This window comes from Hyla sarda, chromosome 2 (genome assembly GCF_029499605.1).
Source record: "Hyla sarda isolate aHylSar1 chromosome 2, aHylSar1.hap1, whole genome shotgun sequence".
Taxonomy (NCBI): domain Eukaryota; kingdom Metazoa; phylum Chordata; class Amphibia; order Anura; family Hylidae; genus Hyla; species Hyla sarda.
Window position 1 is genome coordinate 207385161 of NC_079190.1, and position 26449 is coordinate 207411609.

Consider the following 26449-nt stretch of genomic DNA (forward strand, 5'->3'; position numbering starts at 1 on the left):
TAGACCCAGTTATATTAATATGAAAACCTGAACTCTGCAACTATTGCTACAATTTTAGTAAAAGTTATTGCATTTCACTTTTTCCTGGGTAATGTTGCCAAAGACCCCACACCTTACATGCACTTATATAAATATATATTTATTTATTAGGGTGCGTTCACACTACCCAATTCCAGCTAAATTCCGCGTGGAGAACTTTTGCATCAGTGTGAGAAAATTCCGCCGCTGGACAGAGAATGAACATGTTCTTTTTTTTGTGCAGAATTCTGCAAGCACTGCATAGCCGTCAATGTTGCCGCGGGGTCCTAACGCTGATGGTGGCTGTCAGGCTGAATCTCCGCTAGCTAAGCAGAAATTCAGCGTGCGTTCCGCTGTGTGAATGCACACTAAGTCTGAATTATTCTTCTCTTAACACTCATATCCCTGCATTAATCATGTTTACACAATAAAAAATGTAGAAGAATGAACAATTGTGACAAATAATAACTTGTCTCTTTCTGGACAGCTGCCCGAGAATCCACAACACCCAGGATCCAGTAAGTGATGTGTTTAGTTAGGTGTGAAATGCTCAGCCTATCAATGGGCTGTCTGTCTCTTAACAACTTGACAAGCTCTACTAAAGCGCTTAGCTGTGCAGATTAAACCTTAAAAAAATTGTCTCCCATCTGTTTAGTGGAGGAGCTGTCATTCGCGTTCAACGTGGTGTTGAAACTAAGTTGGAAGTTTGAGTAAGTACATATAAATTGCATATTGTTTCAAAATTTGGACCCTCGCCTAGCATGTTTATGGTAAATATGCCTGCCCTTTCTTTCCCTAGCCAAAGAAAGGAGAATGATTCATTGTTCTTGGGCAATCACCTTGAGCTTCTTCTATATTGTGGTACTTGAAGGACAGTTGCAGCCTCCTACAGGTAACAAACTTCATTTAATAATCTTAGTGTAAGATGCTGCTTCATATCGTAACGTATACTCTGTGAATGGTTTTTCATAGGACTAGAGGCAATGACAATTTCAGCACTGCTATATCTGTATATGATGCACTTCTGTATGATCAGCAGTGCCTAACCACCTGAAATCTTACTCTGTTAGACATTTTAAGAAAATTTTACTTTTTCTTGATGAATGCAGTACAGAAATATTTTGATATATTTGGCTCAGACATATAAAGTAGTTGGCCCTTGTTTTAGTGTATTAGCATAGTTACTGCATCACATATTATTCTTTAGCCTTATTATAATGCATAAGGATAAAATGACCCATCAAGGGTGGAATGGAAAAATCTTTGACATATATTAAGCTAAATATTATATTTCTGGTGACTGTTACCTTTATTCAATCAAAACAATCGTATGTGTGTGGTGTGTACACATATCCATTAGTGTGTGCATGCGTATTACTTGTATTTTTATTTGCATACTAGCTGCTTGTATGTATATTTACACATAATCTTTTATAAATGTATGTATATATTTGATATTCATTGTACTATGTTAACATTTTAGCTGCAAACATACATGTATGGTTATATACAAACTATATATAGATACATATTTATGAAAACTGGCATGCATTTATATATATAAGAAAAAGTAATTGTGTGGATCTTTGTAGAAGCGTATGTATACAAGAATGTAAGTTCCAGAAATGTATGTATATAAGTTTGCCTTTTATAGCAATTTGCCTATAGATGCTATAGAACAGACTAGACTTTCATGGAGAACCTTTAAATTTTATCTTGTCTTATTCTGTATGTAGTCTTTGAATTCTTTCTGTGTTCTTAGTTGCAGAAGAGATAATTATATTAATAAGCATTCCAATCAGGCACAATATATGACACATTTTTGCCATCAATTAAATCTTGGCAAGCTATGTGAATGCAGGGTTGCATAGCTGAAAATGCTGAACTTTCTCCCTTTTGTCATACAGATTATTAGCAGATGGGCAAAGCTTTTGATTCTAAATTTGTCTCAGAGACAATTGCCAAACAATAGATTCTCTAATATTAGCCTGAAAAACATATAAAGTCTAGATCTTGTTGTTATCAAAATTATTAATAATTTTGTTCCAAAGCTAAGAGAATGGATGTTGTTAATATAACTGCATTGTACCAGATTATATTATAACTCGGCACCTACTTTGTTCAGTGACATTTCCAGGGGATTATCCTTTTAACTCTGCTTTAATTTCTTTTAAAAAAACAAAATTTTTAAATCTCCGTATTATCTTATACTGTGAATGCTATATGTTTTATTGAAATCTGCAAAAATAGAATTTATTTCCATATGGGTGTCAGCCATGGAGCCCCCAGCAATGTGGACAACAGCTAAGATAGACTAGAAAACACCCATTCAGTTCAATACAATAAAGAAAAATTATTATTATTTTTTGAAGAAACAAATCTGACACAAAGTATTAATTTGCATGGGATAAATGAGAAGCAAAAAGGGTTCAAAGGACATTCAATGGGGTCATGATAGACAAGAGATGTGGAGCAAAGAATTAAAACAATAACTTTAACAACTGTCCAGATTTGTGGAAAATACCAATTTTTATCACCTTGGTTTAATATATTACAGCTGGTTTATAGTAGTTTCATCATGGCTTATTCTAGAAGCAACCTTTTATATTCTCTGGTTGTATGTTCTTGGTATTTTCCCCAAGAAACACTGCTACTCCTGTCCATTGGCTGGGTCTGGTATTGCAACTCAGTGTTGTTCAAGTAAAGAAGGCTCAGCTACAATTCCTAACACAGTCCAAGGGGTGGCACCCCTTCTAGAACAGAAGCAGACACTTTTTCCAATGTTAGTTACCCTGTTTAAGTATGGGATGGTCTTGTGCAGTGGTTCTCAACCTTTGTCGCGACTGTACCCCCAAAGGGTGAAAGTATGTCCGCGGGTACCCCTCGCATGGAACTTACCCGTGAGGGGTACCCGCAGACAAACTAAGTAATAAAAGTACTTAATTTCATAATGGCGTGTGCTAACCTTTCTAATGCGATAGTTAATCCCATTGTGCCATTATTCCCCCCTCCCTCTGATCCCCTTTTGCCACTATCCCCCCCTCCATCTTAATCCCCTTTTGCCATTATCCCCCCTCCATCTTACTCCCCTTGTGCCATTATTCCCCCCTCCCTCTGATCCCCTTTTGCCACTATCCCCCCCTCAATCTTAATCCCCTTTTGCCATTATCCCCCCTCCATCTTACTCCCCTTGTGCCATTATTCCCCCCTCCGATGCCTCTGGGCCCATATATGAGATACATACATTAACACCCTCCCATACTGCTGTGTTACACTTAGTTTAACATGCTTACCAGCTCCGGACGCGGTACAATATAGTGAGCTGCTGCGGCAACTGCGTCGTACAATCCCCGCTCTGTGCTGACAAATACTGGCCAATGCATGGCTGGTATTTGTCAGCGAATTGCCGTATCCTCGCATAGTCCTTGGTGTACCCCTAGGGATACACGTACCCCTGGTTGAGAACCCTGGTCTAGTGACCTCTAAGTTAAAGTTGAACTGTATATTCCATTCATTTGTAGCCATATATGGAACAAAATTTATCTCTTTCAGTATGAAATCTGTATTGTGGTTCTGTTGTATACTTATTTATTGTACCTGTGTTGATTTTTCCTTATTGTCTTTTTAGTTATAGAATCCAGAACCGCACTTGACAGCTTTCAACATGAACAACTTAGAAATGTGCAATATGGCATGGAAGAGGGAAGTGGATTGGTACCAGATTTCAGACCACCTGTGGCAGAATCGCACAGCCACTATAAGAGCTTCCTTAAAAGGAAAAAAAGAGCGATTTTATTTCCCAGTGGAGTGAAAGTGTGCCCAGAAGAAACCTTTGAACAAGCTCTTTTGAATCATATGAAGTTTTTTAAACTCCGGGGTAAGTAAAAATACGCCAGATTGGGGGGGAATTATCAATGGGCCTGAAACGTTAATTGTCATGTTTTCCCCATACCAACCAATCACAGCTCAGCTTAAATCTTAATGAGCTCTTGTAAAGTGAAAGTTGAGCTGTGATTGGTTGCTGTAGGAAAAAACGGACAATTAGGGTTTCAGGCTGATTGATAATTATGGGCCATTGTGTTTATTCACTATTGTTGGAAACACAAGACTTCCTCAGTCCTGAGGCAAACAGCTAAAGTCTCGCTGTAGGTTCCCAAGATACTACTGTGTGTTAGTAAGAGATGGCATGAGTCAGCACAAAAGGGATCTTGGGAAGATTAATGCAGTGATCCATTACGTGCTTGGCACTTATCATGCCCACAACTCGTGTTGAATTCATTTGAACCATGGAATGTTTGTATTAGTACTATTCTGATATATATATATATATATATATATATATATATATATATATATTAAGGAAGTGTGAGATGTACTCAATCTGGTGTGGTGACCGAGAACTTCAGTCTGGGTATAATCTCCTGTATACCCTGATTAAGCAGAAAATTCGTAAAGATAAATGGGGGTGACTGGTTCTCAAGGTCTTGAGTGTGATGGAAATGTGTTATATGGTTTTGTCTGTGAATATGTAATGATGATAGTGGTGTTTATGAATAATTCAACAGGGTGATGATGGGTGTTTGTATAAACTTGAGGGTATGTATATATATATAATGAAAGAGGGTGATAGGTGTTCCTGTATAAACTGGAGAATCTGTATATAATGATCGGTGTAAATGGGAGAGAGGGAAAAGTATGGGGGAGAAAAGTATCTTGATAGGTGTTTGTGAATGATTGGAGAGGGGGATGGTAAGTGTTACTGTATAAATTGGAGAATATGCATGTATATAATGATTATTTGTGATGATAGGTGTTTCTGTATAAACTGCAGGATGTGTGTGTATATATTGATCGGTGTATATGGGAGAGAGAAGTATAGGGGAGAAGGAAATGATTGAAGGAGAAGGGGGATGATGAAAGAGAGATAAAGGATGGTGAAAATAAAAGAAAAGGCTCTTACTTGGATAGATAAAAGCTTAATTTATTTGTAATTTAATATAAAACAGGAAAAAACGCTGGGCCCTAGCGCTTATAGGAAAAAACGCTTTTAACTGTTACATTTATGAATTATTTTAACTGTTTCATATGCATTGGAAAGTATAAGCGCTAGGGCCCAGCGTTTTTTCCTGTTTTATATTATTAAATTACAAATAAATTAAGCTTTTATCTATCCAAGTAAGAGCCTTTTCTTTTATTTTCACCATCCTTTATCTCTCTTTCATCATCCCCCTTCTCCTTCAATGCTGCAATCCTCTTTTTTTGTATACTCTGTATCTGCAATAGCAGTGTGCACCCGTGTATTAGGCTGTTGTGCTGGCTATTTTTCTTTTTGCTTGTATGTACAACTTGTATAATATAATGTTGTTGTTAGATTATACAGGATTCTGTAGACATACATTAATTGACAAAAAAAACATTTTGCACCAAGAACATGTTGGAATTAAATGAAACTTTGTGTGTGTGAATGTAATGAGAATATGTGTAAGTGATTACAATACTAGTGTCAAAGGACAATTGTCCTATTGAAGGAAGTGTTAGTACTCTGATGGGCTGCCTCTAGCCTGCATAAGATATATAGTTGGGCATGGAGGCATACAGGTTCTGTATGTTACAGCTGGGCCTGTCGATTCTATACTCGTGGGGTTGTCAAAGCTGACTTGCCATAAATGCTTAATTGGCAATAAATCTGGTGACTGGGCAGACCAAGGAAGTGTTGCAATCTGGCAAAGACATTTTTGGGAAGTCTTTGCTCTCGGTGGCATTATCCAGTTGGAATCCTTACCATGAGAGGCAACACACCTGCCTGCAGAATGTCCTACACATATAGCTGAGCTGTTAGTATCCCTTTTATTACTGCTAGGGGTGACAACTTTCATATGGCTTCCCAGATCATCGCACCAGTTGGCACAGTGTGTTGCTCCACAGCAAAAGTAGAACTGAAGCGCTCACCATGAGTCCTCCATACTAGAACCAGACTCCGATCCAAAAGAGAATCTGGGTTAGTCGCTAAAGACAATACAATTTTACTCCATAGCAGTCCAGGTTTCTAATGCATGACACCACTGACAATGAAGGCAACGGTGTCCTGGATACATGGCAGGATATGTAATGGACGCTGTAAGATATAACTGCATGACAAATTTTACAGCAATCCACTTTTTCTATCTGGATGCATTAGTTTTTGTCAATGATATATATATATATATATATATATATATATATATATATTGAAAAAAGTTAAACCGTATATAAAGCCAATAAAATAAGATTGAAATTAGATTTGGGACAGCTCTCTTGTTAAGTGACAATTGACTTGAGCCAAAAGAGAGTACAATGATACTTTTGCAGGTAGTCTAGTGGTAATAGGTGAGTGGAGGTCATTTACATATTATCTAATAAAACTGCTTGTTTAGATTGGCATAAACGAGTTATTATATTCTTGGCTCTGGCTCCTAGACACTAGTTATCGCTGTGTGAATTATATTGAGCTCTTCATACATAGTGATGAAATTCTGAGTTCTGGAATCTACCTATTCATTTCACTATTAAGTAAGACTGATTTAAGTTCCACTATAAGTCCAGACTTGCAGCCACCTAAAACCTTGATAAGACACAAAAAGTAATTAAAATGGGAATTTGCACTTTTGGATGGGTAAAATGCATTAATAGCAATATTGTAGAAAAACTATCTGTTCCACTGTGTGATAGAAGCTTTTGAGTTGCCCCTTTAATAAAACTATGTCCTCTTTTCTTCTTTTAAAGCAAATCTGTCACCAGTGTCACCTGCAGTAACCTGTCGGTAACACTGATGACAACGGTACTTACCTTGTCCCGTTCTGTGCTGGGGATCTCCGGTAATCTCCTCCATTAACTTTAGCTCTGGCCCGACTTGGGGCATGGGCGGAGCTTAGTGACATCATCACTGCTGTTCTCCAGGAATCAGCAGAGAACAGCAGCGGCTTGGGGCATCTGCAGAGCTTAGTGACGTCACCTCTGCTGGGTCCCGCTGCTAGAGAACAGCAGCAGTGATGTCACTAAGCTCCGCCCGCGCCCCAAGCCGGGCCGGAACTGAAGTTAACGGAGGAGTTTACCAGAGATCCCCCACGGAATGGGACAAGGTAAGTACCGTTGTCATCAGTGCACCACCTGTTGGTACTGACACTGGTGACAGATTTCCTTTAAATATACTCTCCTCCTTTATTGTGTTGATTCCCTTTATGTATTTATAAGTTTAAAGGGGGTACTCCAGCCCTAATACATCTTATATCCTATCCAAAGGATAGTGGATAAGATGTATGATCGCGGTTGTCCCGCCACTGGGGACCCCTGCAATCTGTCATTCCACATTGACGGGGCGGGGCGTGACGTCACTGCCCCATACTCCAGCCCCATCGTCGTCACCCATCACACTCAGAGCCTCCAGTGCTCCGGAGAGCTCACAAAGGTGGGTGCGGAATGACAGATTGCGGGGTCCCCAGCGATCATACATCTTTATCCCCTATCGTTTTGATTGGGGATAAGATGTATTAGGCCGGAGTACCCATTTAAGATTAAAAAAAATTTAAGATAAAAATTGACTTTAATATGGAGTGTGCATGTACTAGAGGGACAGAGCAGGAACCCTGTGAGGTGAAGTTTTAATTAATACCTGATAAGTAATGTCAATTGCTGTCAATTTGGCAACTCATTAACATGCAGTTTTCTTGCTATTTCCTGTTGTCTGGTGCATAGATAAAGGCTCATAAGCTCTGGTGCAAAATTTAGGCCTGGCTCCACTCCTGGCTTCATGAAAGTCTTCATGGCTGTCGGCCCAGCCCATTAATGACTTTTTAACTTTGTCACTGGGTCTCTTATGTTGACCCACTGATGCAGCACAAGCAGCTAGGGTCTTAAAAGATCAAGGGTATAAGCCTGGAGTTTGAGCCCCTCTCCTTCAAAATACACACACACTTACACACACACACAATCCCCAAAGAGGGATCAGATACCAGTTTTACACACTGAAAAAAATCCAAGTATGGTTATATCCAATGACTCAAAGGTGATGTCTTCTCTGATTGTAGTTGGCCAGTTTACTTTATACACACAGTAGTACGTGTAGTATATACACACAGTAATAACAAATGGTAGTATATACAGTATATGCACACATTTTTGTGTGTGTGTATTTATACTATGTGTGTCACACATAGTACACACACAGGCTGGTCCATGATGAAGCACGATGAAGCAGGCCATTTCCCGCATAGCCTCCAGGCTCAGTTCTTAGGGCTCCCTTGGTGCCTAACACAAAATAAACTTGACTAATAATATTGTGGCCCACAGTAATAATATCTCCATTGTGACCCCCACCTTGGTGTTCCTTCACAGTAAAAATTCTACCTATATGCCACAATAAATTATTAATGCCCTGTTTGTGCCTCACAGTCATAGTGCACATCTTTATGCTCCTGCACAGTAATAATACCCTTTTTTGGGCTTCCACAATAATCCCTCTATGTTTCCTCCCCCCCCCCCCCCCCACAAGATAAAAATTCCCCTTTGTGCTCCTAAAAGTAATTATACACCTTGTAGTCTGCACACAAAGACTGAAGGTCCACAACTGCCCTTGGTTTAGTTTGGTGAGGGGCTGCAAACTTTTCATCATTGGGTATTCCAGGAATTTGTATTTTATTTGACTAGGCTACAGGGGCTGTAAAGTTAGGGTAGTTCACAATATAGTGTCTGTACTTGTATGCTTGTATGTGACAGTGATCTCGCAATTCTTCTGTGATTTTCGTCACCAATATTTATTTCTAACAGCATACAAAATTACTCAGGTTTCGGGTTTTTCCAGGTTGCAGTGCGTCAAGACATGACATCACTAGTCAGGTGTGCAAAGGAAGCCTGTCCTGCTTCAATGGGTTGCATTTTTCAACAGCTGGTGTTAGAAAACACTGGTCTTTCAAAGGGAATGCAATTGATTTGTGTTTCAATGGGTGGGGTGGCTGATCTGTGGGAGGGTGTAAAGTGACCAAGGATTTGTAGTTTGAGAAAGCGAACTCCAACAGGAAATACCCAGTTTACAAAAAGATAGCCACAACGTTATGGTAATCTTACAAGATAGACATTTAGCCCCAAGACAAGCACAGATCCTTCCTAAGCATGTCCATTACTGTCTGGCAGATACATACTAAAATCACCTTATGGTGGATAACCCCTTTAACAATAGTATTCGAATTTCAGCAAATATATGCTATTCATTGTATGAATATCCTATGTACTTTCTATATCAATCCATCACACTCGCAGTAGTTTGATATGAATGTTCATTGTTTTCTTATGTGTTTGACACATCGGTGCCTGGCTTGTTACAGTACAGTTATCCAAGCTGTGGCTTGTAACAAGAACAGATTTATATCCCCAAAAAGTAAAGATTCCTACTGAATATTGAATACAGAAAGTAAATTGGAAAAATTCCATTGTACAATGAATAGTGTTTATTTGCTGTGACAAAAATATTCCATTGTTAAAGGGAATCTGTCAGATTGTTCATGGGCACTAAACTGAATTTACAGAGTTATAGTGCTGGTGAACCTGAGTAAAACAATTGCAATGAAGAGGAGTTGGATCCAGCTCAATAGATGTAAAAATAACAGTTTATTCCAACATGATGAAGATACACAGGAACATAGATAGGTAAAAGTGACACGTTTCAAGGGCAGGTGCGCTCTTAACCCCTTAAGGACTGAGCCCTTTTTCACCTTAAGGACTCGGCCATTTTTTGCAATTCTGACCACTGTCACTTTAAACATTAATAACTCTGGAATGCTTTTAGTTATCATTCTGATTCCGAGAATGTTTTTTCGTGACATATTCTACTTTAACTTAGTGGTAAAATTTTGTGGTAACTTGCATCCTTTCTTGATGAAAAATCCCCAAATTTGATGAAAAATTTGAAAATTTTGCATTTTTCTAACTTTGAAGCTCTCTGCTTGTAAGGAAAATGGATATTCAAAATATTTTTTTTTATTCACATATACAATATGTCTACTTTATATTTGCATCATAAAATTGATGAGTTTTTACTTTTGGAAGACATCAGAGGGCTTCAAAGTTCCGCAGCAATTTTCCAATTTTTCACAAAATTTTGAAACTCGCTTTTTTTCAGGGACCAGTTCAGGTTTGAAGTGGATTTGAAGGGTCTTCATATTAGAAATACCCCACAAATGACCCCATTATAAAAACTGCACCCCCCAAAGTATTCAAAATGACATTCAGTAAGCGTTTTAACCCTTTAGGTGTTTCACAGGAATAGCAGCAAAGTGAAGGAGAAAATACACAATCTTCATTTTTTACACTCGCTTGTTCTTGTAGACCCAATTTTTTAATTTTTGCAAGGGGTAAAAAGGAGAAAATTTTTACTTGTATTTGAAACCCAATTTCTATCGAGTAAGGACATACCTCATATTTCTATGTTAATTGTTCAGCGGGCGCAGTAGAGGGCTCAGAAGGGAAGGAGCGTCAAATGGTTTTTGGGGGGCATGTCACCTTTAGGAAGCCCCTATGGTGCCAGAACTGCAAAAAACCCCACATGGCATACCATTTTGGAAACTAGACCCCTCGGGGAACGTAACAAGGGGTAATGTGAACCTTAATACCCCACAGGTGATTCACGACTTTTGCATATGTAAGTTTTACATTTTTAAAAAGGGTAATAGCAGAAAATACACCCCAAAATTTGAAGCCCAATTTCTCCTGATTCAGAAAACACCCCATATGGGGGTGAAAAGTGCTCTGCTGGCGCACTACAGGTCTCAGAAGAGAAGGAGTCACATTTGGCTTTTTTGAAGGAAATTTTGCTCTGGGGGCATGCCGCATTTAGGAAGCCCCTATGGTGCCAGGACAGCAAAAAAAAAAACACATGGCATACCATTTTGGAAACTAGACCCCTCGGGGAACGTAACAAGGGGTAAAGTGAACCTTAATACCCTACAGGTGTTTCACGACTTTTGCATATGTAAAAAAAAATAAAAAAATTTACCTAAAATGCTTGGTTTCCCAAAAAATTTACATTTATACAAAGGGTTAAAGCAGAAAATACCCCCCAAAATTTGAAGCCCAATTTCTCCCGATTCAGAAAACACCCCATATGGGGGTGAAAAGTGCTCTGCTGGCGCACTACAGGTCTCAGAAGAGAAGGAGTCACATTTGGCTTTTTGAAAGCAAATTTTGCTCTGGGGGCATGCCGCATTTAGGAAGTCCCTATGGTGCCAGGACCGCAAAAAATACCCACATGGCATACCATTTTGGAAACTAGACCCCTCGGGGAACGTAACAAGGCGTTAAGTGAACCTTAATACCCCACAGGCGTCTCACGACTATTGCATATGTAAAAAAAATAAAAAATTTTTTACCTAAAATGCTTCTTTTCCCAAAAACTTTACATTTTTAAAAAGGGTAAAAGCAGAAAATACCCCCCAAAATTTGAAGCCCAATTTCTCCCGAGTACGGCGATACCCCATATGTGACCCTTAACTGTTGCCTTGAAATACGACAGGGCTCCAAAGTGAGAGCGCCATGCGCATTTGAGGCCTAAATTAGGGATTGCATAGGGGTGGACATAGGGGTATTCTACGCCAGTGATTCCCAAACAGGGGGCCTCCAGCTGTTGCAAAACTCCCAGCATGCCTGGACAGTCAACGGCTGTCCGACAATACTGGGAGTTGTTGTTTTGCAACAGCTGGAAGCTCCGTTTTGGAAACCATGGCGTACCAGATGTTTTTCATTTTTATTGGGGAGGGGAGGGGGGCTGTGTAGGGGTATGTGTATATGTAGTGTTTTTTACTTTTTTATTTTTTGTGTTAGTGTAGTGTAGTGTTTTTAGGGTACAGTCGCACGGGCGGGGGTTCACAGTAGTTTCTCGCTGGCAGTTTGAGCTGTTGCAGAAAATTTGCTGCAGCTCAAACTTGCAGCCCGATACTTACTGTAAGCCTCCGCCCATGTGAGTGTACCCTGTACATTCACATTGGGGGGGACCTCCAGCTGTTGCAAAACTAAAACTCCCAGCATGCGCTGACAGACTGTACATGCTGAGAGTTTTAGTTTTGCAACAGCTGTAGGCACACTGGTTATGTATCACGGAGTTTGTGACCTTACTCAGTGTTTCAAAACCAGTGTGCCTCCAGCTGTTGCAAAACTACAACTCCCAGCATGCACGGTGCATGGTGTAAGGTGACTGCTGGGAGTTGTAGTTTGCAACTGCTGGTGGCACACCGGTCGTGAAACACTGAGTTAGGTAAAAAAAAAAAACTCTAAGTTTCACAACCAGTGTGCCTTCAGCTGTTGCAAAACTACAACTCTCAGCAGTCACCGACAGCAAACGGGCATGCTGGGAGTTGTAGTTATGCAACCAGCAGATGCACCACTACAACTCCCAGCATGCACTTTAGCTGTTTGTGCAAGCTGGGAGTTGTAGTTATACAACAGCTGAAGGTACACTTTTCCATAGAAATAATGTGCCTCCAGCTGTTGCAAAACCATAAGTCCCAGCATGCCCATAAGGGAATGCTGGGAGTTGTGGTGGTCTGCCTCCTGCTGTTGCATAACTACAGCTCCCAGCATGCCCTTTTTGCATGCTGGGAGCTGTTGCTAAGCAACAACAGGAGGCTGTAACTCACCTCCTGCTGTTGCTTCATCGCTGGACTGTCCCTCGCCGCCGTCGTCGCTCCTGGGGCCCCGATCCCAACATGGACGCCGGGGATCGGGGTCCCCAGCACCCGGGGTCGTCTTCCCGCACCCGCTCACGCCCTCCGGAAGAGGGGCGGAGCGGGTGCGGGAGTGACGCCCGCAGCAGGCGCCCTGATTGATCGGCCGGTTATCCGGCCGACGAATCAGGGCGATCGTGAGGTGGCATCAGTGCCACCTCACCCCTGCAGGCTCTGGCTGTTCGGGGCCGTCAGAGACGGCCCCGAACAGCCAGTAATTCCGGGTCACCGGGTCACTGGAGACCCGATTGACCCGGAATCGCCGCAGATCGCTGGACTGAATTGTCCAGCGATCTGCGGCGATCGCCGACATGGGGGGGCATAATGACCCCCCTGGGCGATATGCCGGGATGCCTGCTGAACGATTTCAGCAGGCATCCGGCTCCGGTCCCCAACCGGCTAGCGCTGGGGGCCGGAATTCCCATGGGCGTATGGATACGCCCTGCGTCCTTAAGGACTCGGGATGCAGGGCGTATCCATACGCCCTGCGTCCTTAAGAGGTTAATCTTAGTGTATGACTAAAAGCGCACCTGCGCTTGAAACGCGTCACTTTTACCTACCTGTGTTCCTGTATATATTCATGTTGGAATAAACAGTCCCACTCCTCTTATTTGCATTTGCTACGTTGGTGCCATCCAGCACCTGGATCCGTGCTCTAATTGTCTTGGGCGGGGTGAGCTGAATACACTTTCTTTTGAGTAAAACAATGTACCACTTAGTTCCATGGTGCCACTGCATGGTGCCATTGCTAATATGCACATTTTCTCCTGTGCGCAATGGAGGCTGGAGCTGGCTTTCCGACCTTCCCTACCTTCGTTTCCTTTGCTCCCATGTGCCCTCTCACCTTGTAAATATTTATTCTTTACTTCATGATGTGAGAGATTATGCTCATGTGACCGCTTTGCTCTGCTCTTTTATGACCACTCTGCTCTCTTAAAAAGCTGAGTATATCAAGACAGCGGCATCTATGCTGTGCTAGCGGAGCAGAGCTCTTGCACCGACATGGTCTCTCATGTCATGTAGATGTTCAATTGAAGATAACATGAATATGTATAAGGTGGGAGAGCATATGGCAGCTGAAGGGAGTGAGGCAGGGAAGCTGGGAAAGCTAGCTCCCACTTCCATTGCGCACAGGAGGATATTTACATATTAGCAATACACCGGATTCTTCTCCAACGGGACCACGGAAGTAAGTTATGCATCATTTTACTCCAGTTCACTAGCACTATAACCTTGTGTATTCGGTTTTATTGAGGTGAACCTTCTGTCAAATTTCCTTTTAAGTGCCAGTTAAACATACTGGCTTATTTAATAGGACTGGCAATTTTTAACTATGACAATTTTATTAAAATGTGCAAGCCTCTTAATGAATTTGGTGTATTTTTACTTGTCTAATGGCCAGGAAATAAAGTCTAAAAGCATATTTTATTCTTATGTTAGTTGAAAAAAATTCACCTTAAAGAGAACTTGTTGCCTTAATGGGCTCATCCACCTTAAGGTTATTTCAGTACTAACCTACCAGACAGTAATAGACATTCTTAGGAACAATCCATGCTTTTCTTGGTGCTAAATGGCTGTGTTATGAGTCCGCCATAGTCCACCATAATGCTGCTGATTTCTTTTTGTGAAATGGCTATTTCCTGTTGGAATTCCCCCCTCTAACTACAAGTCCCAGAATCCCTTGTTTGTAAGTTTGAGGTCACTTTTCTCCCTCCCACACATCAGCCAATAGTGATGAGCGGCATAGGCCATATTCAAATTTGCGATATTTCGCGAATATATGTGCAAATATTCGTCATATATTTGCTAAATTTGCATATACGTTATATTCACGACTTTTTTGGCACGTATGCGAAAATTCGCATCTGTGAAAATTTGCGTATGTGAAAATATTCTCATTTGCGAAAATATATTATTATTCATATATGCGCAAATATATTTTCTTTATAGTCTAAACATATATTCGCACATGAGAAAAACTTGCAAAACTACAACTCCCAACATGCCCAAACAGAAAATAGCTGTCTGGGCATGCTGGGAGTTGTAGTTTTGCAACATCTGGAGGGCCACAGTTTGGAGAACACTGTACACTGTACACATTTGTACATTTGCCCTCCTGCTGTTGCAAAACTGCAAATTCCAGCATGCACAAACAGCAAACAGCTGTCTCGGCATGCTGGGAGTTGTAGTTGCGCTCCTCCAGCTGTTGCATAACTACATCTCCCAGTACATGCTGGGAGTTGTAGTTTTGCAACAGCTGGAGGCACACTGGTTGGAAAATACTGAGTTAGGTAACAGAACCTAACTGAAGGTTTTCCAACCAGTGTGCCTCCAGCTGTTGCAAAACTACAACTCCCAGCATGCATGGTCTGTCAGTGCATGCTGGGAGTTGTAGTTTTGCAACAGCTGGAGGTTTGCCCCCCCCCCCCATGTGAACGTACAAGGTACATTCACACTGGTTGTTTTACAGTGAGTTTCCTGTTTCAAGTTTGAGCTGCGGCAAATTTTCCGCCTCAGCACAAACTCCTTGCAGAAAACTCACCGTAAACACACCTGTGCGAATGTACCCTAAAAACACTACACTACACATAATAAAGGGTAAAAAACCAATTATTCCAAAACGGAGCCTCCAGCTGTTGCAAAACATCAACTCCCAGCATTTCCGGTCAGCCACTGACTGTCCAGGCATGCTGGGAGTTTAGCAACAGCTGGAGGCTCCCTGTTTTTGAATCACTGGCGTAGAATACCCCTATGCAATCCCTAATTTAGTCCTCAAATGCGCATGGTGCTCTCTCACTTCGGAGCCCTGTCGTATTTCAAGGAAACAGTTTAGGGCCACATATGGGGTATTTCTGTACTCGGGAGAAATTGCGTTACAAATTATTTTATTTTTTTTGGGGGGGGTTCTCCTTTTACCCCTTATGAATAGGAAAAGTTTGGGTCTACATCAGCCTGTTAGTGTAAAAAAAGAAAAAAATTTACGCTAACATGCTGGTGTTGCCCCATACTTTTTATTTTCACAAGCAGTACACAGAAAAAAAGACCCCCAAAATTTGTAACCCAATTTCTCCTAAATATTGAAATACCCCATATGTGGGCGTAATATGCTCTACGGGGGTACAACAAGGCTCAGGAGTGAGAGCGCACTATATACATTTGAGACCTAAATTGGTGATTTGCACAGGGGTGGCTAATTTTACAGCGGTTCTGACATAAACGCAAAAAAATGAATACCCACGTGTGAACCCATTTTGGAAACTACACCCCTCACGGAACTTAACACGGGGTATAGTGAGCTTTAACACCCCACAGGTGTTTGACGAATTTTCGTTAAAGTTGGATGGGAAAATGAGAACATTTTTTTTCCACTAAAATGCTGGTGTTACCCACATTTTTCATTTTCACAAGGTAAAATAGGAAAAAAGCCCCCAAAATTTGTAACACCATTTCTTCTGTGTATATAAATACCCCATATGTGGATGTAAAGTGCTCTGTGGGCAAACTACAATGCTCAGAAGAGACAGGGCACCATTGGGATTTTGGAGAGAGAATGTGTCTGGAATTGAAAGCTACATGTGTTTACAAAGCCCCCCGTGGTGCCAGAACAATGGACCCCCCCCCACATGTGACCCCATTTTGGAAACTTCACCCCTCACATAATGTAATAAGGAGTGTAGTGAGCATTTACACCCCACAGGTGTCTGACAGATTTTTGGAACAGTGGTCCGTAAAAATGAAAAATGTAATTTTTCATTTGCACAGCCCACTGTTCCAAAGATCTGTCAAACGCCAGTGGGGTGTAAATGCTCACTGCACCCCTTATTAAATTCTGTGCAGGGTATAGTTTCCAATATGGGGTCACAAGTGGGGGGGTCCACTGTTCTGGCACCACGGGGGGGCTTTGTAAACGCACAAGGCCCCTGACTTCCATTCCAAACAAATTCTCTCTTCAAAAGCTCAATGGCGCTCCTCCTTTCCTGAGCCCTGTAGTGCGCCAGCAAACCACTTTACATCCACATATGGGGTATTCCCACACTCAGATAAAATGGGGTCACAAATTTTGGGAGTCTTTTTCTCCTATTACCTCTTGTGAAAATGAAAAGTATGGGGCAACACCAGCATGTTAGTGTAAACATTTTTTTTTTACACTAACATGCTGGTGTAGACCCCAACTTTTCCTTTTCATAAGGGGTAAAATAAAAAAAATCCCCCAAAAATTTGTAACACAGTTTTTCCTGAGTATGGAAATACCCCATATGTGGCCCTAAACTGTTGCCTTTAAATACAACAGGGCTCTGAAGTGAGAGAGCGCCATGTGCATTTGAGGCCTAAATTTGGAATTTACAACAGGGGCGGACCCCGATACAAGGATGGCACTTGTCTCCACCAAAACCCTATGGCAGTGTTTCCCAAACAGAGTGCCTCCAGCTGTTGCAAAACTCCCTGCCTGCCAGGACAGTCAATGGCTGTCCGGCAATACTGGGAGTTGTTGTTTAGCAACAGCTGGAGGCTCCGTTTAGGAAACACTGCCTATGAGATGTTTTTCATTTTTATTGGGTAAGGGTGTGTATGTAGTGTTTTACTTTTTATATTGTGTTAGTGTAGTGTAGGGTTTTTAGGGTACATTCACACAGGCGAGGGTTCACAGTGAGTTTTCCGCTGGGAGTTTGAGCTGCGGCAGAAAATTTGCCGCAGCTCGCACTGGTAGAAGGAAACCCACTCCTGTGTGTACATTCACATGGGGCGGGGACCCAAACCTTCAGCTGTTGCAAAACTACAACTCCAAGAATACGCTGACAGACCATACATGCCGGGAATTGTAGTTTTGCAACAGCTGTAGGCACACTGGTGGGGAACCACTGAGTTAGGAAACAGACTCTAGCTCAGTGATTCCAACCCGTGTGCCTCCAGCTATTGCAAAACTACAACTCCCAGCATGTACAGTCTGTCAGTGCATTCTGGAAGTTTTAGTTATGCAACAGCTGGAGGCACACGGGTTGGAATCACGGAGTTAGGAAACAGACTCTAGTTCAGTGTTTCCCAACCAGTGTGCCTACTGCTGTTGCAAAACTACAACTCTCAGCATGCACTGACAGCCGAAAGGCATGCAAGGAGTTGTAGTTATGCAACAACTGGGGAAGAACAGCTTGGAGACCGCTAAGTAGTGGCCTCCAAACTTTGGTCCTCCAGATGTTGCAAAACTACAAGTTTCAGCATGCACTGACTGCCTGGGCATGCTGGGAATTATAGTTTTGCAACATCTGGAGGGCTACAGTTTGGAGACCACTATATATGTCGACCACGGTTTTAGGTCCGGTTGGAAAAGCGCATACATGGCAAAAATGACCGACCGGAGCGAACGTTTCACTCCAGTCGGCTCATTGAAATTAATTACCATATGGGCGCATACGGCCGGGATACGGGAGCGCACGGTTTTAGCTCCCCACAGCCGTATGCGCTCCCGTATGGGTAAAAACGTGGTGTGAACCCACCCATAGCGAAGGGGTGGGATACTTTCCTATTGGTTGCTGGGTATGTTGCTAATCTCCGACAACTGTATTTGCATTATTCTCATTTGCCCATTAGCTAAAAGAAAGAAGGGATCAATATTCGTGAATATTCGCATATGCGAATATCCGCACGCCAGTCTCACACAGTAGTATTAGAGCCTTCTTTAGACCACACAAGCTGGAAGCAGAGAGGGGTGATCACTGTGATGTGTACTGTGAAAAAAAAAGTGAATATTCGTAATTACGAATATATAATGCTATATTTACAAATATGCGATATGCACGAATAAAATTCGTATTGCGAATATTCGCAAGCAACACTATCAGCCATCCCACCCATGGAAGCACAGCCATCTTCTTGATATGCCCCTCGGGATATTGAAGATATGAAGATATTGTCTGACAATCCAGGGAGATGGGCATGAACTACATTATAATATGGGAGTGAACATCAGATGATGGGCGGGATTATACATTCAGGGGGTGGGAATGTTTTACATTGAGGGGCATGTATACCTAATACATACCCTCTGACTGTATAATCTCACCCATCACCTGATATTAATTCCCATTATTAAAATTAAGTCCATGCCCATCTAAATGATTCCCTGAATTGTCAGACAAATTATAAACCCATACATCTCAGGGACTGAAGGGCGTTTTAAGAAACCGTAAAAAGGAGTGTGATCAAGGCGCCCTAATCTATTTAATGGTAGGAAAGTCTTTAAAGGAATTATCCCTCTAATAGCACTGATCGGCTACCCACAAGATAGGTTATAAGTGTATGATTTTTGAGGGTCTAACTGCTAGGACCCCCACCAATTTAAAGAACAGTAATCCCAATTGCTTCTTGTGAAAGTAGGAGTAGTGTGTCTGCATGACCACTTTTCACTGCTATGAGACTGATAAAGATATTACATGTCCTAATTTGAAAAATTGTAAGGGTGAAATGCAATACAAAAACTGGCATAAACTATGGTATAACTGTGGGACAATTATTACATTATTTCTGGTACATAAATTGAATAGAAAACGAGTTGCATGTATCAGTTAATATTAACTATACATTTAACACACTGGCATCCTGCGTGTATAGTAAGCAAATCTAAGCTCCTGGTATTTTTAAGACCACAGCATATCCCTAAACTAAGCTGGATAAAGAGCTGACTTGGCCATGGATGGAAGAAGCAGGATTTAGCACTGATTATTAGCAGTGTTAAACAGCGGGGTATACGTTATATAACACCTATAACCTTGGTGTTTGGAATAAACAATTATGTAATATACACCGCTCAAAAAAATAAAGGGAACACTTAAAGGGGTACTCCGGTGAAAACCTTTTTTCTTTTAAATCAACTGGCTCCGGAAAGTTAAGCAGATTTGTAAATTACTTCTATTAAAAAATCTTAATCCTTCCTGTACTTATTAGCTGCTGAATACTACAGAGGAAATTCTTTTCTTTTTGAAATGCTCTCTGATGACATCACGAGCACAGTGCTCTCTGCTGACGTTATTATTATAATAATAATAATAATAATAATAATAATAAGTCTTTATTTATTTATTGTTATCCTTAGTGGGATTTGAACCCAAGGCCCTAGCACTGCAAGGCAGCAGTGCTAACCACTAAGTCACCATGCTGCCCTTAGCATACATCTGCTATGCACGGTTGCTAAAATGAACAGAGATATCAGCAGAGAGCACTGTGATCGTGATGTCATCAGTGTTCCAAAAAGAAAGGGATTTCCTCTTTAGCATTCAGCAGCTAATAAGTACTGGAAGGATTAAGATTTTTTAATAGAAGTAATTTACAAATATGTTTAACTTTCTCGCACCAGTTGATTTAAAAGAAAAAAGGTTTTCACCGGAGTTCCCCTTTAAATAACACAATGTAACTCCAAGTCAATGATACTTCTGTGAAATCACACTGTCCACTCAGGAAGCAACACTGATTGACAATCAGTTTCACATGCTGTTGTGCAAATGGAACAGACAACAGGTGGAAATTATAGGCAATTAGCAAGACACCCCCAATGAAGGAGTAGTTCTGCAGGTGGTGACCACAGACCACTTCTCAGTTCCTATGCTTCCTGGCTAATGTTTTGGTCAATTTTGAATGCTTGCGGTACTTTCACTCTAATGGTAGCATGAGACAGAGTCTACAAACCATACAAGTGGCTCAGGTAGTGTATCTCATCCAGGATGGCACATCAATGCAAGCTGTGGCAAGAAGGTTTGCTATGACTGTCAGCGTAGTGTCCAGAGCATGGAGGCGCTACCAGGAGACAGGCCAGTACATCAGGAGATGTGGAGGGGGCCGTAGGAAGGCAACAACCCAGCAGCAGGACCTCTACCTCCGCCTTTGTGCAAGGAGGAGCAGGAGGAGCACTGCCAGAGCCCTGCAAAATGACCTCCAGCAGGCCACAAATGTGCATGTGTCCACTCAAACAGTCAGAAACAGACTCCATGAGGGTGATATGAGGGCCTGATGTCCACAGGTGGGGGTTGTGCTTACAGCCCAACACTGTGGAGGACGTTTGGCATTTGCCAGAGAACACCAAGATTGGCAAATTCACCACTGGCACTCGGGTGCTCTTCACATATGAAAGCTGGTTCACACTGAGCACATGTGACAGACATAACAGAGTCTGGAGACGCCGTGGAGAACGTTCTGCTGCATGCAACATCCTCCAGCTTGACCGGTTTGGCGGTGGGTCAGTAATGGTGGGGGGATTTCTTTGGGGGGGCCGCACAGCCCTCTTTGTGCTTGCCAGAGGTAGCCTGACTGCCATTAGATACCTAGATGAGATCCTTAGACCCCTTGTGAGACCGTATGCTGGTGCGGTTGGCCCTGGGTTTCTCCTAATGTAAGACAATGCTAGACCTCATGTGGCTGGAGTGTGTCAGCAGTTCCTGCAAGAGGAAGAAATTGATGCTATGGACTGGCCTGCCCATTCCCCAGACCTGAATCTGATTGAGCACATCTGGGACATCATGTCTCACTCTATCCACCAATGCCTTGTTGCACCACAGACTGTCCAGGAGTTGGTGGATGCTTTAGTCCAGGTCTGGGAGGACATCACTCAGGAGACCATCCCCCACCTCATCAGGAGCATGCCCAGGCATTGTAGGGAGGTCATACGGGCACGTGGAGGCCACACACACACACTACTGAGCCTCATTCTGACTCGTTTTAAGGACATTACATCAAAGTTGGGTCAGCCTGTAGTGTGGTTTTCCACTTTGATTTTGAGTGTGACTCCATATCTAGACCTCCATGGGTTGATAAATTTGATTTCCATTGATAATTTTTGTGTGATTTTGTTGTCAGCACATTCAACTATGTAAAGACAAAAGTATTTCATACGGTTAGTTCATTCATTCAGATCTAGGATGTGTTATCTTAGCGTTCCCTTTATTTGTTTGAGCAGTGTATATTCACACACACACACACACATATATATTAATACATTAATTATACATTAATATATATATGTGTATATGTATATATATATATATATATATATATATATATTGTATAATCCATCTTGTAAATAAGGACATACATAAAATGAAAAGGTTTTGTTTTAGGCTTTGAAATTTATTTTCCTGATTTTCCTGCTTTGTAAAAAATATCGAGCATCAATGGATTGCCATCAATGGATTATAAAGCATAAATCATTAATAATTTATTGCACATAGGTCCAGCGCTGTAGAGGTTAGGTTTTATGTTTGTATATATTGGTTTTCTTTTGATATAGAATATGTGATCCTGCCCATAAATGAAAGAGTTAAATTGCTGTTATTTAATGAGACTCCACATCTTGTACTGATATAACTTCAAACCTGAAGCTCCCATCAGAAGTCTTTGATTTGTCCATTCTTTTTGAGCAGAAGGGCCGCAGACAGAACCTTTTCATTCCACTCACTCAGTATATTGTTGTGTGTGTTCACACAACCACCTGTGGTAAACAAAAACCTTTCCCACATTGGGCCTTTCCGCTGGTGGTATTTCACTATGGAGCCGTCCCCATATCTAATCCTCATTTCTAATCCTCATATCCTGTCCTCAGGTGGGGTTTCGTTGTGGTAAAGATATTGTAAGCTGAAAATAAAAGGGGTGTGGCTTAAAGGTTGGGAGTGTCTTTGCAAGATGGGGCATGGAATGTGGGGATGTTGTGGCTTGTCACCCGGACAGACGCATTTACCAGGAGATGCAGAGCAGAACTTGTGGAGTAAGGTACCAGAAGTCTTATATACTTGCATATGACTTGAAACAAAAAACCCATCCTTCACATATGGGGGTAGGTTAGGGGTTAATTTAACTATTATATATATTTTTTGACATATAACTAACATGTGACCAAGTATTATCGAAATATCTCCAGCCGTACGTAAGTTATGCTGGAACATACATTTCCCATTGATTTGCATTGGACTTTAAACAGAAACCCCGACCCATACAAATGAGCGTAGGTTAGAGTTAAATTAACTATCCTATATTTTTAGTGGAAATATAAGTAACATGTGACCAATATTATTGAAATATCTCCAGATGTTTGGAAGTTATGCTGGAACATATATTTCCCATATACCTGTATGGGACTTTACATAATGGGGGTGGGTAAGGGTTAAATTACCTATCCTATGTTTGTTGTTTACATATATACCAAGTAACATGTATATCAAGTTTCATGTTAATATGTTTAGCCATTTGGAAGTGATGCTGGAACATACATTGTCTTTTCCTGTTTACACCTAGAACAACCTTGCTATATACTCCACATATTATAAAAAGACTGTATTGTCACTGATAAAGTAAAATTTTTTTTATATAAAAGTAATAATCTAGAAGGCTCCTAGTGTCACTTTCATATCTTCCTTCACTCTGCTATACTTTCAGGGCCATAGATTGTTGTCCTGGTAGCATAACTCCTATCACAAGTATTATTTACAAGGTTATATTATATTTCAGTTCTAGATCTTTTTGTGGTTTTGGTGTTCCTTTATCAGCTTTTCTGTTCTTCTATATCCCTTTTCCTTTCTACAATCCTGTGGCTGATCTTAGTATTAGTGTTGATCCGATTCTAGTGAGTCGCTGTAAAATTGTATTGGTGCCAAGTTAGACCCAGGGCACTTTAACTTATTTATATTGCGGCTGGTAATACACTCAAATACAGAGCTTATATAGGAAATAGAAAAGAGAAGAAGAGCTGCGCTCGTATAGTGCAGTAAATCCAGGGGTTGGGAACAGCTGGATATAGAAAGAAGATATTGGATGCTCTATGCCTGCTCACATAAGTTGGTTGTGCGGGCAAGCACAACACTGGAAAGCACCTTGTTAAAGTGGATATCAGGGTGCAGCCAGCTGTCGGTGCCGCTGTGGAAATGGTGTTGAAGCACAGAAAAGTACTTGGCAGGAGAATAGCCTGGCAGGGCTAGCCTCACTGGCAGGTTGAAAATCCGACTTGAATGCTTGCCGGTGCAGACCCACGGAGTCTAGTTATATTTTTCAGTATTGTCTTTATTGTGAGCATAAAGGTAGTACAGTATAGGACAACGCATTTTGGGAGGTGTATCCTCTTTCTCAGGTCCATTACAGGGGTGTACAGTTCAACATCTGTATTTGTACAGCATAATAATTTAAAATTTTGGCGGGAATGCGGGTCACAGGGTCAGATGTGGCATCATCCCGCCCTGTGGCTCGCACCCTGCTATTGCATTCATAACTTGTAAAACGTAACTTTAACATCAAAGGATTTTGCCTGTTGAAACTAATAGGCTCTGTGTAGCCTATGGTAAGGGAAGGTGATGATGCTAAGAAGGAGTGTGCAAGGCTGGAAGGTGTATGGGAGACCCTGAGGTAGGATCGAGTCCCAGGGCTGGTGTATATGTATAAGATTAAACTTTAGTTGGTTTACACTAAAGTAGGTCACTGGGTCAAGGAGGTGACCATATATGGTGATCTAGGTCAATTGAGGTTGGCATATCAGTGTTAATTTGTGTGGGAAAGTAAACAGTCATGGGAACTGGGACTTTGTGAATGGGTGAAGAGCTGAAATGATTGTAATACTAGAGTAGGGCAGCAGTAGCATACGTATTGTATTGTTATAGTGTAGATATGATTTGATTATGAGGGATGGTTGGTGTATGGATGGTCTCATTTTGACTGATAGGGGATAATGTGGCGGGATAGTGTAACATTGATATTAGAAAGGTACTATTGGACTGGATGGTGGTTGGTGGTGTGGTTGATATAAACTGGACATGTTATTTTATTTAATGAGCTTGGTGGCTTTATTAAGCCTGTGAGGCTAGAGGGTGCCGAGTTTGAAGATCCAGTACATTTCTCTTTTTACTAGTGTTTGAGTTGTGGTCAGGGATGTAATCGATAGGACAGATAGTAATCAGATTTTTCTTGTCCGGGTGTTTTTTCGTACAGTACTTTGACAGACCATGCAAGGGGAACCCACGTTTGATATTGTTTCTGTGTTTGTTCAGTCTAAGGTGGAGTTCTTGGGTGGTCCTACTTACATATTGGTTACCGCAGATGCATCTTATGACATAGATAACAAATCTGGATTTTCAGGTTATGTGGTATTTTATAGGAAATGTTTCACCGATGAGGGGGTTCTTGAAGTTCATTTTTCTGTGTGAAATGGTATTGGAGCATAAGCATTTTTTTGTGCCACACTTGTATGCCCCTTTGGGTGCGACAGAGTTCATTGTGGTTTTTGATGTCTTCTTTCTGTGTTTTCATAGTCGGCTGGGTGCCACGATACTCCTTAAAGGAGATGTTCGGTGCGGACTATTCTTATTCCATCCTGCCCATGCTGCAAAAAAAGAGAAAACAAACTTTCACTTACCTTCCTACGTTCCTCCGGAGCTCCGCAACAGCTGATCGGTTGGCCGGGCTGTCTGCTCCTTACTTCCTTTAGCCTGGGACGTCACACGGCGCTTCAGCCTATCACCGGCCGCAACAATGTCCCGCCTCAGCCGGTGATAGGCTGAAACGCCGTGTGATGTCCCGGGCTAAGGGAAGTAGGAAGTAGACAGCCCGGCCAACCGATCAGCTGTTGTGGAGCTCCGGGGGAACGTAGGAAGGTAAGTGAAAGTTTGTTTTCTCTTTTTTTGCAGCCCGGGCAGGATGGAATAAGAATAGTCCGCAAGGGACATCTCCTTTAAGGTGGGTGCTCTGTGGTAGGTCATTTTTGGTTTCATGGGGAGTGTGGCTTTTAGAATGGGGTCCGCAAGTAATATGTGCCAATGTTTCTACAAGGCTGTATGGATGTGGGTATGAGCAAAATGATAGATAGTGATGAAACTGTTGTTCTTTTTTGGCTCATCTTTGCTTGTATCTTCCGCTGATTTGTCACTATGTTTCGGTTTCAGACAATCCTCTTGTATAAAGTTTTTTGTTTTCCTGTATGCTTCTTGTAGGGGTAGTTTGGGGTATCCTTTCTCACTGATGCGGTTGTGTAGGATTCTGGCTTGGTTGTAGAAATCTGTTTGTTCTGTGCAATTTTTTCTAATTCTCTTGTACTGACTATATGGTATATTGGTTTTCCATTTTTTATGGTGACCACTGTTGAAAGGCAAATAGCTGTTAGAATCGACTGTTTTGAAATGGGTGATGGTATTGATTTCTCCGTCTTTGTGTAGTATTTCTAGATCCGAGAATTTGATTCTGTCTGATGAGTGGTGAGAGTTAAGGCTGATCCCCATTTTTTTTTTCTTTCCAAGCGTATAAAACTCAAAGACAGAAACAAAAAGTCTGTCTACATCAACATCATTGCATTAATCACCCTTACCCTCCCCCCCTTCCTACAAACCATAATCAACATAGATGGAAGGGAGCCAGGAGGCCGAAGTCAGCAATATTTTATCATACATTTACCTAATAACCCCCAAAGTTTAATCTTTTATTCGTTAATCTTTTAACCCTTTAATTGTCCACTATTTCTGACCCACTAAATCCCTGCCCCTTCACATCAGCCCCAATTTTGTTTAACTATTAATCATAATGCTATACCTCTCTCTCTCTCTCTCTCTCTCTCTCTCTCTCTCTCTCTCTCCCCTCAACTCCCCCCATAATGTATCCTTCCATTCTTTGTATATATTATTATACCATTCAATACTACTAGGACAGATAGGGGATATCCAATTTTTAACAAT

At 41.5% G+C, this 26449-nt stretch overlaps 1 protein-coding gene across 1 annotated transcript in view; it reads left to right on the forward strand.

The window, feature by feature from the left end:
- Nucleotides 1-510: 510 nt before the first annotated feature.
- Nucleotides 511-26449, forward strand: part of IMPG2 (interphotoreceptor matrix proteoglycan 2) — a 100747-nt gene continuing 74808 nt past the window's right edge. Inside the window, exons 1-4 of the mRNA XM_056560535.1 lie at nucleotides 511-536; nucleotides 674-728; nucleotides 818-910; nucleotides 3647-3895. Of these exons, the coding sequence (XP_056416510.1) occupies nucleotides 832-910; nucleotides 3647-3895 (328 nt within the window). The 5' untranslated portion in view covers nucleotides 511-536; nucleotides 674-728; nucleotides 818-831. The remainder of the gene's footprint in view (nucleotides 537-673; nucleotides 729-817; nucleotides 911-3646; nucleotides 3896-26449) is intronic.